The sequence below is a fragment of the Aptenodytes forsteri genome, unplaced genomic scaffold, assembly GCF_000699145.1.
Source record: "Aptenodytes forsteri isolate BGI_AS27 unplaced genomic scaffold, ASM69914v1 Scaffold66, whole genome shotgun sequence".
NCBI lineage: Eukaryota > Metazoa > Chordata > Aves > Sphenisciformes > Spheniscidae > Aptenodytes > Aptenodytes forsteri.
The window spans coordinates 6,050,609-6,063,855 of record NW_008795131.1 but is presented as its reverse complement, the minus strand read 5'-3'; the positions used below and the strand labels follow the sequence as shown (position 1 = coordinate 6,063,855).

Below are 13,247 nucleotides of genomic sequence, written 5' to 3'. Positions count from 1 at the left end.
GCAGGCAGCCACCTTGTACCGTACCACAGGCAACAGCAGGAACTGGTGGTGGTCAGAGTCCGCCCGGCACGGCCTGCCCGGGGCCGTGGGGCAGTCCTCGGGAGGGCGGGGTGGGCTTTGCCTCCTGATGTGGGTGTCTGAGCGACCGCCCTGTCCCTGGTCATGAGGACGTGCTGGTGCCGTTCCCGCAGGAGCACAGCTTGCCTTCACCCACCCGGCACTGCGGATGTGATGGCCTCGCCGCTGGGGGTGACGCCACCCCGACCCAGAGCTACCACTTGAGGTTTTGATCAGAAATATTTAGGACGGTTTAGAGTGACAGAGAAGAAAAGCCCCTTTCAGAGGTTCTGTTAACTGGCATTTGAAATTGGGCATTTTGGATCCAGTCAGGCAATTTTCAAATGCTCAAACCAAGGCAAGGCCATTGCTCGAACAGCAGGCCCAGGGCTCGCTGCCTCTCCCAAGGTGCCCAAGCCGTGGCCTGCTTCCCGCCACCACGCTGGCTCCAGGAGCGGTCGCTGCTGGCCACCAACGTCTCCTACACTGCGTGAAACCACCGTCCAGTCTGGGTGGATTCGTGACACGGGAGCCGACGCTTGCATCGAGGCGGCAGCCTGTGGTCGCGGTGTGCAGACCCTTGGGTCCCCTTTGCAGGGCGAAGCGCTCCCTTGGGCCTCTCACACCAAAGGCAAGCATGCATTGTGCCCACGCAGGGTGCGTGAGGGTCCCACCGGCCAGACCCCACATCTGACCCCTCTGCTGGCTGCACCGAGCCAGGGCCTGGCTCCGTGTCCTCTGAAAAGTGTCTGACCAGGCCTGACGGTCTGTCCATCTGAGATGAGAGTACTGTTTCCTTCACCCATGGGACAGCTCTGTCTGGAGCATCACTGTGTGTCTGTAGGGGTCTGGGCTGGAACAGGGGGGTCTGAAAGCCAGCAAGATGGGGTTAAGCTGCAGTTTGGGCACGCCTAAAGTGATGGGTTCCACGTGCACTGCATTGCCCTACGGACCAAAGGAAGCAAATTTCACAGGAATAGCTCTAAATTGCATCGTTTCTTCTGCTTTCTCTTGTGCTTGGGAGCAACGGGAAGTCCTTTTCATAAATAATTTCGTATAGTCCTGTCCCAGGTACTAATGATCGTCCCTGGCCCGAACCCTGTCTTGGATGACCAGGGCAGGCAGAGTGGTGGCAGGAGCTCTGCCTGCCTGTTCCTTGCTGGCCGGCAGCTCCCCGGGCTGCGCTGGGAATGGCCCTGCTCCCTACCGCACACCCGGTCGTATTTCTCTCTCCTGATTCTGGGAATGCTAGTTTGTTCATAGTTTTTAAAATATTTTAGATCAAAGATTTGGCCTAGAGGGCAATATCTAACAAATATCTAACAAAGATTATCTAACAAAACAGTAATTTTTGACCGGGACAACAGAAAATACATTGTAAGTAGCCATGCTATAATAAAGAGGATAGGCAGCAGTGAAATAGTCTACTTTAAGCAAGGTAGCAGAGCTACGCCATGCCTGAAGGTATGAGATAATCACAGTTTTCACAGATGCTATATGTTTAACATATGCATGCTTTTCCCATTTCAAGTTCAGTTCCACCTATTATCAGAAAAAACTTGCAGTGAAAAAATACCACTCACCTCTCAGCACAAGCTTCCTGACAGTGAGATACTGTCATTTTTCTTAAGTCATAAAACACAGCACCCTTCAGTGTCCTCTCCCTCGAATCATCGCTGAAGCATCCCATGTAGGTGCCTGTGTGCATGCAAGACCAGAGTTAGGCAGCGCGCATGGGATGGAGAACCGGGGAGAGGGAAAAAACCATCCAGCAGCGATTCAGTGCCATTGTTGCAAGTCACAACCTGTCTGGGGTCCTGCCTGCTCTGCAGACCTGTCCACTGGCACTGAACCTTTGTAGGTGCTATTGAAGGGGTAAGCTCATATGTCCAATGGAAATGAACAGAAGGGAAATTAGACTTTTCCCTTACCCAGGTTACTTTAAGCAGGCCTGCCTTTGTAGACCCAGAGTCTGCAACCACCCCGGAACCACGGTTCCCGCAGGCAGCTGCCGCCTGCTTGACTCCCTCCCTTTGGTGACAAAGCATGGCGAATTTCTAAAATAAAGGAGAAGGTAGTCTTCAAAATGGTATAAACTTTGAGAAATCTTGTTGGATTTCTCCAAAGTTTTCTTGAAAATCTCTAGTTGAGAATAAGATGGTGCAAGAGAAATATCAAGAAAATCAATTTTCTTTGGGTACATAGAGTTACATTAAAGCTATAATGGAAAGATAACTTCAGTCTTAACTAGGCAGCACTGTCTAGTTATCGTATTGAACTATCTCTTTCTCCAGTGCAAATGAATCTTTTAAAATATGTCTTGCTTTAGTTTGCATATAAAAGATAAATATTTCTCTCAGACTGCATCCTATCTTAAGACTCTTTTTTGTTGTCATGAACAAAATACTATAAAAATCCAGCCCGTGTTTTAATATATGATTGGAAGGATGATGTAGAGTCCCACTATTATACAACAATTGTGTGTATGTAAGTACATTTTATCATTAAAATATGAAGAAAAAAAGGAAATTTGATTTTAGAAATATTAGACAAAAACACAGGGAAATTAAATAACATGAGCTGTGGACAAAAAGGGAATATATGATGAAAGATGAAACTAAAAAGCATTATATTCACAATAAAATAATCCACAAGAAAAAGAAAGTTCAAGCCACTCTAACAGAGATTTTGGAGCTAGGAATAATAAATCAAACATTTAAGTATTACAAACACAACAGCAGATTCAAAGACCTGCACATCAGTAATTTGCAAACATGCAATTAGAAAATTCACAAGCTGTGAATATACACCCACAGCACACTGTTAACGAGATGGGAGTTGCACACCTGCAATGAGGATGTTCTACATTTTACTTGAGACTTTTGATTTGGGTACTTTGATTCAAACCAGTAGCAGCAGAAAACTCAGTGTGTGGGGCCAAAGAGCTCGAGTCAGGAGGCACGGGCAGGCCAGCCGACACAGCCGGCGTCCGCCCTCCTCCCTGCGTCCCTCCCACGCTGCTGCCAGCCCGGCAGCAATATCTCATTCACATCCTCCTATGAATGAGTCATGGAGAGACTCTGCGGTCTTAGAGCCCAATGTCATGTCATGTCAGCGATCCAGTCCCTGTCACCTCTGCACCCTGTGCAACAACATAACCAGGCCAGGGGAAACAGTATGAAACACCCCATCCGCTGGAAGCATTCGTAACAGAAAATTTTCATTTTTTACCTGACAAATTCCTGTTTTCATTTGTTGCACTAATAGTGTTTGCCAGTCTCCCTGGCGGGATAAGATGTGGTCCCTGCCCTGATGTCGTGGTTTAACACGACAGGCTTTTAGAAGAAAAAAAAGGACTTGAATTTTCTCACCCAAGGCCGCGCTGATCCTGGTGGACACAGAGGAAGGCGAAGCAAGCCAGCAGGTGTTCACAATATGCTGAGCAGATGCCATCGTTTTTGTCTCAGGTTAAGGGTCTGCCCAGGAAGACCACTGAGGGCTGGCTTGCAATCCCCGTGAACAGGCAGGGGCAGAGTGGCTGTGCCGCATCGGGAAGCATGGGCGTTATTAGGATGGCACTGATGAGGAATGCACAAATACAGCCTCCGTGGTAAGGCAATGTGTGGCTTTACTGAGCGGGAACCACAGGGCAATGCTGAAACTTTAACAAACATTGGAACTACGGAGAAGTTCATTATATCTTGGAAGGGATCCATAATGAAATAACAAGCCTGTAAGTTTACTAGGAGAAGGAGGGGGGGGAAGGTAACATGCTCTACATAGGTAGTTAAATTTTTAATTGATAGTAATTTCCAAAGGCATTCCAACACTTGTTAACAATACTGTTATTAATAATGTCACTTCATGTTCAGTCAGGTATTCAAATGATGCGTATTTGAATCAACATAATTCAGTGGGATGTAGCAATAAATAGTCCTGGCTCCTCTCAGTCAGCAGTTAGAACTTGAGCAAGGCACTAGCTTAACGGCTGATAAGGGCACTAGCCTTAACTAACTTTATGGATTATGTTCAAAATTAATCTTTTTGGTTTTAATTGAAGTTTTTAAAGAACAGGTTCGTATTCTGCCTGGTATTAGAGTAGCTCATAAAGACTCACCACTTTTTATCTATTCTTTCGCTCATCACGGGGGAAAAAAATATCACCAGACGCAAGGGGCACTAGAGCAGCCCAAGTAGCTACAGTCTGTGAAGGGAGAACCAGGCGAGCTGTCTTTACGCAGTTGGGACTGGGGAAGAGGCAAAGCCAAAGGGCTCATGGGCACTCACTGAGTTCAACAAGCCAGGTTTACTTCATGGAACCCACCAAAACTCTCCGTGCTGCCAGAGCACATGCAGCGTGGAAGTACAAATCACAGTGCATCCCGAGCAAGGGAACATAATGTGCCCTATTTTATTGCATTGCTTTCTCTCCTCCCTGGCCCCCTCAAATCTCCCAGCATGGAGCAGCAAGCCTGCCCAAGCAGCACCCCACCGGCCCCTCCTGGTTAAATCATCAGCCTCTACTGAGCAGCTGAGACCAGGGTGTCTGCTGCTTGCAAAAGAGTGAAAAAGTAATACTTCGTGAATATTAAATACTGGTTTTATGAGGTATAGGTACAAAAGTGGTAGCCTGGAGGGTTCGTATGATTCTTTTCTGCAGCTGTCCATGAAGAGCTTATTAAAGTAGGTGGGGAACAATGTCAGCAAAAGACGTATTTGCTGAAGGTGAAGGTGTGTCTTCCTCCCGCAGAGAGCTGGCGGTGTCTGCATCCAGTGCCCTTCCCAGCAGGGATGGGGATGGGGACAGGGCACCTCCCCAAAGCTTTCCACTCCCCTGCGCCAGGCTTGGTCACTGCTGCGCAGGATGGAGTAGCTGCAACCTCATGTTTCATGCTAGTCCAGGGGCTGTCATTAGGCTCTGAGCACCCAGGCTACGTGCTCGGGGCAAGTCACAAAATGCAGTGGGGTTCTGTGGGAGACATCTGCGCTTTGCAGCCTTTCTTCTCTGCCACCAAAACCTGCTAGCAACGGGATGTTATGAAGCGCCTGTGGAGCAATCTTGGAAGCTCCACCTTGGTGCTTCAAGTAGCTCCAGTGGTTACAGTTTGCCTGACTCACGCTGTGTAACCATACACCATGTAACCATACACCATCACTATCACCTTCTTGTTCCCATTTCTAACAATTCACTCAGTAGGAGTCACGAGGTGGCACCCATTTTGTGGGATTTTTGCAGAAGGTGCCCCTTTGTTTGGGTAAATTTATTCAACAAACTAAAAGAACAGTTTAGTAACGTGGTGTCTAGTCATCCAGATCCCATTCCTTTTTTTATTATCAGTGAAACATCTCCAAGAACAACTAGTTCTTCTGAAAGGCAATGGATCAAAGATTGCAAAGTCATAATTTGATGCTGCAGCCTTGAGAGCATGGTCAGTCACCTAGCTTGAATCCTGATGCTTTCTGTGTTGGGCTCCTCAAGGAGGCTCGTCTGCTCCCTGGGGCCGCTCAGCCTTCGGAGGTGACTGCAGAGTTGGGGCTCCAGCTCGCTGCTGCACAGCGAGCAGCTCAGCTGTGTAACAGCCCAACACCGTGGGCACCCAGCTTTGTGCACCTCCCCGGAGCACGTCATGGGCCCAGCGAGGGGGTGCCGTCCCAAACTCACCTGGGATGATGCAGCTCTCTCTGGTGGGTCATAAGGGTATAAAGCCATGCAGGAAATGTGAACATCTACAGATTGCTGTTTTGCTTCTTTGCTTGGTCTGGATAATAGTTTCTTAAAAGCTTTCCTACTGAACAAACCAAAGCAGTCCATGCACATATTTATCAGCAGCAGTTAGGGCAGCAGCATCAGGCTCACAGTGAAGTGAACTCAGATTTCTGTCAAACCTGAATGGCTTTCCATTTGCACTGGAAAATGTACAGTTTTGTATGCTGTGCTCTGGCCGCTGATGGACTGCATCCGTGCAGCGGTGTGAATTCCCCTTGCATTCCCCTTGGCCTGTTGCAAATTTCCAGCAAACTTGTCAAACACTAGGAGTTTGTCTCCGATCCAGGAGTTCTCGTTTCATTGCGGTGCTGGTTTGGCACTCAGTAAGGGAAGAACGGTTGTATGGCCCACATCTTGTCCTCTTAAGGACAGTGTGTTTGCAGAGATGGTCACAGAGGGCAGGTCAGGAACAGCGAATGTGTTTGCAATAACAGAATTTAGTATACGCTAGAAAGCTGTAGCAGCAAGGAGGCACTTGTAGACTTAAGGTATTGTGTGGTTTTGGATAGTTAATTTAATAAAACCCGCTTTTAAAGTGTTCCCTGTTCTGAGAAAGAAAATCAATTAAACAGTGTTCACCTCTGCCTGCTTGAAGAGAAAATAATTTAAATTAGGGAAGCATATTTCACTGTCTGGGCTTCCATTCAATCAATAAAAATACATTTTTGGAGGAAGTTACAGCTCAGCATAACCAAGGACGTCAGGATCGTACTTTGGCCTGTGCATACACTTAAGAACTGGTTTGGAAGTGGTGATGAGCCAGGAGGAAGGCATTTCTGCAGGCAGACTTTGTGGTGCTTGCCAGTCTGTGCCTGGGACAGTCTAGAAGGAGGTGCAGTTTATGTGCGTGCCAGAAAATGGGGCAGGGGTACATCCCTTACCTTTGTGTTCAGCAGTGTGCTTCATTGCTTTAAATCCCGCTGTTTGCATGGGCTCCTGATCGCTGATGAACCTGTGAAACCACCTTCTTCTCAACTGCCTGAGCTCTGAGTTGCGGGACATGAGCCACCGCGGGCTGTGCTGCGGATCCAGGGCCGGCTCCTGCAGCGCGTCCATGCCCACCAGCAGCCTGGGACCGGGGTGGGGGTTTTGCAGCGTCCTGGGGTCTACAATCCCAACCCCGGCCATCCCGTCCGGCACCAGCAGGGCCTGATTAGCAGAGGTCCCACGTGAACCTTGCTGGATAACCAAGCGGGTCCGCTGTAGCAGCAGGAGGCTGCCAGCCATCAGATAAGCTGCTGTGAGGAAGAAGAGCAGAAACTGGGTCCGACGGAGAAACTTCTGTAGCCTGAAGAAAGCTTTGGCCATGCCCTTGCTGAAACCGGGCCCTTCACGCCTCCCAACGGGCACCTGAATCTCCACCTGGCTGGCCGCTGGTTCCTCCCATAAGTTCAGCCCATCACTTCGGTGCCTTCTCCCAGTGAAAAGCCTTCTCCCCGGTTGGCTGTGGCAGAGAAGGCAGCCTGGTGTGGCACAGCTGCCGGCCTCAGGCACCCGGCTGGCCAAGGGGCTCTGCACGCACGCGGGGTGATGCCATCATGGTGCTCTGCTGAGCTGCAAAACAGCCAATGCTCAAACCTGAAATACCAAGGGAGGAAGGTTGGTTCACATCCAAAGAGAAAATACTCATCATCAGGGTGACTTCCCCCCCCCCTTTTTTTTTTCAGCTGAGTGTTTCTCCATCTGTTGATTATAATTATGCACTTTAAAAACTATAATCCAATGAGAATGATTGATTAAGCAGAAGCTAGTTTCAGATCTTCAGCCTCACTTTTTTTTTTTCCTTTCTTTTAACTTGGCATGCACAAGAAACACCTTTATGATGAGGTTATTTCTCTTGGGATATTTGGAAAAAAAGTTCTTTATTTTCTTTTGTCAATAGCCGACATCTCCATTCTTTGTCACTGGCTGGAACAGGCAGCCACAGTATAGGCGTCTTTTTAGGAAGGTATTATCAAATTCCTTCCTTTCACTGAAACAGTAGCTAAGCTACAAATGCAGATCAGAAGGAAACAGCAGTGTGGGTGTGTGGGGAAAAAAAAGAAATTGCATCAACTCACAATAGATAAGATAATAATTATTAATCTCTGCAGCACAATAAAGTCAGGCTTTATGCTGGAAGGATGTCTGGGGGTTGTGTACTTAAACACAGCGCTGTGTGAGTTGCTGTGCATATCACTTTAAAAGAAACCAGAGATCCTGCTATTTTTTTAGTAGATTTCTATTGCCAAATATTGACGTGTGGATGTATGGACAAAGACTCCTGAATGTTTGAAAAAAAATCATGTCAAGTTTCACCAGATATCTCTTGACTGCTTCTAAGCTTTGCAGGCTTTACTTGTGCTGATGTATACCATGATGGGATTGTCTGGGCAAGAAAAGCTCCTTTGTGCTCCAGGGAACCTTTAACCTCCCGTAGCAAATAAAAGCTGGCATCTCCCCATAAGTTCCTGTTTTCCCAGTCAATCACTTCTCTGTGGAGCCAGGCAAGCGTTGACAAAAGATGCAGTGTTTTCCAGAAAAGAAAATATTATGGCTTTTGCTTAACTTGCATTTGGGGCACACTCTTGAAATCCACAGTCATGGCAAAGAAACATCCATTCACTGTATTTCTTGTTTCAGTATCTGATTTAAAGTTTTGTGGATATTCACTTATGCCTCTTTCTTAAATAGATGCTACCAATTAAGTGTCCACCCATTCCCTTTTTCATTTAGTTGTGCAACTTCTTTCTATCTTAACCAGCAATCAAAAACAAAGCCCAAAAAATTCTAGGCCCAAAATATATTGAAGCTCAGCTGAATCTTTTATCAATTGAGCCTGAATTCTCTTTGTGTGACCTTTCAGCCTTGATTGCTAAACGGGGTTGGCACAAGGCAGGAGTCCCTGTCTTCTAATCTTACAAGTCAGGTGGTCTTGAGGACCTGATTTAGATGCTTTTTCAAAATTTTTTTGTTAAGGTTAATGTATGCTGGTCTCAGTTGTATAGGGCTGAGTAATATCCAAAAATATTCTATGTGTTTATCTCTACACTTTCTCCAAGAGCTCAGTCTGACAAGGACTTCCTACTCTCTTTCCACCAGTACCTGTGGATCTGTTAGCAGCCAGTGAACTCAAGAGAGCAAGCAGGTGCAAAGGGCTACGAGGCTGTAGCATGCTGTAGTAAATTAAGACCACTTTCTCCACTGTAAAAGTTACCACAACTCCCTTCTGATCAGCTCCAAAGCCAAAGAAAATGCATTGATTTACACCAGCTGAAGAGCCGACCCTTAAAGTTAAATTATTGAAAAATCTTTGATCAACGTTGTGAGTGCTCAAGAATTACAGTAAAAGGGTCAGAAGTACCTAGACAGATGAACAGGAAATTAGCCATAATTAGATACTGCAGATTGTTACAGCGCTAATTTATCTGAAGAACTACTGTCTATCAGCACAGGTGTGATTTGATTCACTAGTTGTTCCTAACATGGGGCTACTGGAAACTTGAGCTATTTCCAAAAGAGGCTGTCTAATCTAAAAGAAGGATGCGTGCGTGTATTAGCCATTTGAGATTCTGACTGGGAAATTACCATGCTCCTTACAGCATACAGTATTTTGAGTTAAGGCTTGGCCAACGGATGAGGCAGCTGCACGCCGTGGTGGCTGATGGCTGAGCAGACAGCACACTGTTCGAGTTGCCATCTCGAGTTGCAAAGGGATGGCCCTTCTTAGTAAAACGCTGCTGCAAAGCCTCATCGGTGAGATGATAATGGCTGCAATCACATAGGTATTCAAAAGGTTTAAGATTTCCCTCCCCCCCCCAGCAGCAAGATGAGGCTAGATAAATTTATCAGACTTGCAATCATTTTTGCCCAACTGTAATTCAGGGTTTCATAGCTCTTTTGGTTTACTCACAAAGCGATCAAGTTACAATATCAAGAAATGCTTTGAGCCAAAGTTCTCAAGCGCGTCCAAGTCATTTGCATTGGAAAGGCAGTGCTGCAGCAGCCGGGAACCTTTAGGCGTTGCTAATAAGCGATGGCGAGTGGCAACTTGGATGGAGAAGGACCATCGAAACCGTGTAGCGGAGGTCGGGCTTGTTATGCTTGAAACTGCATCAGTGGCCCAATTTAGTCCCTTTTAATGCCACCGTGTGCTTGAGTCTTTCAGTAGATTTCAGTCGAATTTCTCCATGTTTGCAGTGATGTAAAGCAGAGCAGCTGGATCCATGATCCATGGATCCCCATGACGAGAGGATCTGCCACTTGTCTGGGCAGCACATGGCGATGCCTCCTCATGCCAGGGGAGACAGGTCTGGCCACTGCCTGCCCAAACAATGCCTGTGTGGGGTGCGATCGCTGCCTCCCACGTTAGCAGGATGAAAAGCCTACTATGCATCAGCAGAACTAGGGTAACTGCCCAAGATATTGGACCTAATTTAAGTATGCAGCAAGCTCTGCATCCAAACACCAAGAAACATTTGGTATTGCTCCTGTTGCTCTGCCTAGTTTATTTATTTATTTACTAAGAAGAAGCTGCTTCTGGGTCTCAAAAGGCTAACTTTGCCTTTGCCTAGTGGTGGAAAAAGTTTAAATTGTACAAGCCAATTTTACTGCAGTCAATATGACATATATAAATTACCTCCAGATGCATTCGCCCTCAGTACAGTTGCCATGACAGTGCATTGTAGTAAAAACCAACCAAATAAATAAGCAGACTCTCCGCCCACAGCAACCGCTGCAAATGTGCAACTCAAAAATTAAATGTTCCTTTTTAGTGGGAAAATAGCAGAGTGCTGCTGACATAAAAAAATGTCATTTGATTTTTCCATAAACTGCATATTGCAATATCATCAAAGTATGCCTAAAAGAATTGAAGTGCATCACTTCTGATGATGATATTAAGAAGGAAAGAGTAAGGAGGATATGAACTAGTATCTGGTAATAGAAAATGTATCATTTGTCTTTTTCATACGTTTCACTTAAAATGAATGAAGTGAAATGGAAGAAAAGTAGAGTCTTCTGTTCCTGTTTATCAGTTCTCACAGCCAAAGGGGTTTTAGGACCATATTAATAGAGAGTTGAGTTAGTCAGTAAAATCATAAAACGATAATTGAAAGGACTTTGAGATGGGCAATGAGAACTGTTAAACAGCAGAGAAGACCTCTAGGTGAAGAGAACAATGAAAGGGTTAACTCTGCAACAAAAAAAAGGAAAATAATTAGCACTGGCAAGGATCAGCTCTGGAGATGGTGCGTGGTAGTACAGAAGATCTGCTGGGTGCTGTGCCTTCAGCAAGGAAAGGATCCCTTGCACCATTAAAAGGTGGTGCATCTGGTGGCTGCGTTTTTATAAAATGGGTAATTATCTGGTTACTGAGGGCAAGAATTTGATGGGGTTCAGAAAAGCATTGAGTGATCTTCTTTTATAAAATATGAATTTACTCACTTTATAGTGACAGGTGGATTTTTAACTGTTCAGAAGTCAGATAACCATTCAGTTGTTTGAACAGCATTTTTAGCTGTTTGTGCCTGAATTTTTTTGTCCAGAAGCGTCATTAGAAAAAATAGTTTGAGGTTTTTTTCTGTAAGACCTATATATATATACCAGCAGGACTGAATGCAGAGCTGGAAAATGCATCTTACCTGAAATCCCAGAATCTCAAAATATGAATCTGTTCCAATCTGTTTCCTAAAATGGGCAATGCTGCAATTCTTCTCACTGTCTCTGGGAAAGCAAACATCTTAGAAGAAAGATTCCTCTAAATTTGGCATGACTTGATCACCAGTGGATTTGCTGGCTGGTGGCCAAGTTTTTGGACCACTGGTGAAATCCTCCCAAGCGCTGTTGCAGGTGGGTTATTTGTTTATTCAGGTGCCGTCAGGCGTCAGAGTGTGTGGTGCTGGGTACCAGCTGTAAGAGATGCTCTCCCAAAGGTTTTGCATGAATCTGCAATGCTCGGATAAGGCATGGTCCTACCAGCACCCACAGAAAAGCTGCTTTTCTTTCCTGCAACTTTCCTGCAGGCCACATTGCTCAGAGCCTGCTCCTGTGGGGTCTTGCCATTGCTGAGAAGGGCGGGGTGGCAGAGACAGCAATCCTTGAGGGGACTTTAGTGGTATCCTCTGAAATGAGCTCTGGCAGCCACGTAGCACCCAGCTCCTCTGAACGCGCCCGTCAGCAGGCAGCCGGCCGTTTTCGAGGGGATGTGAGCCCCCTGGTTGAACTCACTGCAGACGCTAGGAACAGCCGCTATGCCTGGTCAAGGCTATTGTATCTTTGTAGAGCTCTATCAATATTTCACAAAAACGATGTGGTTAACAGGTAGGGGAACACCTGCACCATTGACATGACTGTAGGGAGCTCTTTTTGGAAGGAGGCAGAGAAGCAAGTTGTCCGTGTGTGCTACTCATTTCAGCCACTCTGGAAATGTAGCCCTCTCTTGGTGTCTTTGCAATGCTGCAAAGTTATGCACAGTGTTGAGAAATGCCAGAGCACAGATTGTGAACTCAGCACCTTGCATCTCAGAGTGCACTGATGGGACGAAGCGCCAGACCCAAGGCATTTCCAATTTAAAGTGCTGGTTTTCCTTTAATCCTTATTTTTCTTTCATTACATATATAATACCAGATTTATAACTGCCATTACAAAGTTGGTATAAGGAAAAGCAGGTCAGTACCTTGCTTCCAAAGTGATCTTGTAAAGTGTGACAGAAGATGTCATACTAGGCAGCTGTATTAATATATTTATAAAGAGAAATAGAAGAAAAATTGTAAATTTCTTGGCAATTCTACTCTCCTAGCTAAAGGAGTAGTTACAGAATTTTTAAGGGAAGACTGAATACTTTCAGTGATGCTATGAAAGCCGGTAGAGGCTGAAGACACTAAAGAACAGCCCCAGACTTGCAGGTGAAAAGTTGCTCAGTTGAGGGCTGTCCCTTAACAGGTTGCTCAATGCAGAAACTTAGGTCAATACTGCATTGACAGCTGCAGCTCATCAATAGTTGATCTTGTCTAAAGACCAACAGCATTTTGCAAATTCAGAGTTCTTGGCACGGAAGCAAGACCATGTTTTCTATTGTAAACTGAAGGGAATTGGACTCACGAACACTATTTTTAGAAAAATCCATCCCTCTTCCACATTTCTCCTCTCTTTTGTCAGCTTTCTTTGAGGACAAATGTAGTCAGTTAGGACCTAGCTGAAGGATTCTGGCTCGCAGCCTTTCTTTTGCATACACACTGCCATTTTCTTGAGGCTGTTTGGAAAGTCAAGGCCAACATCATATTGTGTGAATGCATGTAGGAAGAAAAACTCTTGAGAAGCCATAAATTTAATGTTGGGATCCTGTCAAATATTTGCAATTCCCTTTATTCTGACAGCTAAAAGCACCCTGAGTAACCCTGAGTATCTGCCAGTGTCGGTCCCAAGACGGCAGACAGCAAGAGCT

The 13,247-nt window shown here is 45.8% G+C and overlaps 1 protein-coding gene across 1 annotated transcript in view; it reads right to left on the bottom strand.

The window, feature by feature from the left end:
• The window catches only part of WSCD1 (WSC domain containing 1), a 33,202-nt gene that overhangs the window by 16,498 nt on the left and 3,457 nt on the right, over nt 1–13,247 (bottom strand). Inside the window, exons 2-3 of the mRNA XM_009278277.2 lie at nt 6,706–7,402; nt 1,641–1,755 (exon numbers count right to left, since the gene is read on the bottom strand). Of these exons, the coding sequence (XP_009276552.1) occupies nt 1,641–1,755; nt 6,706–7,132 (542 nt within the window). The 5' untranslated portion in view covers nt 7,133–7,402. The remainder of the gene's footprint in view (nt 1–1,640; nt 1,756–6,705; nt 7,403–13,247) is intronic.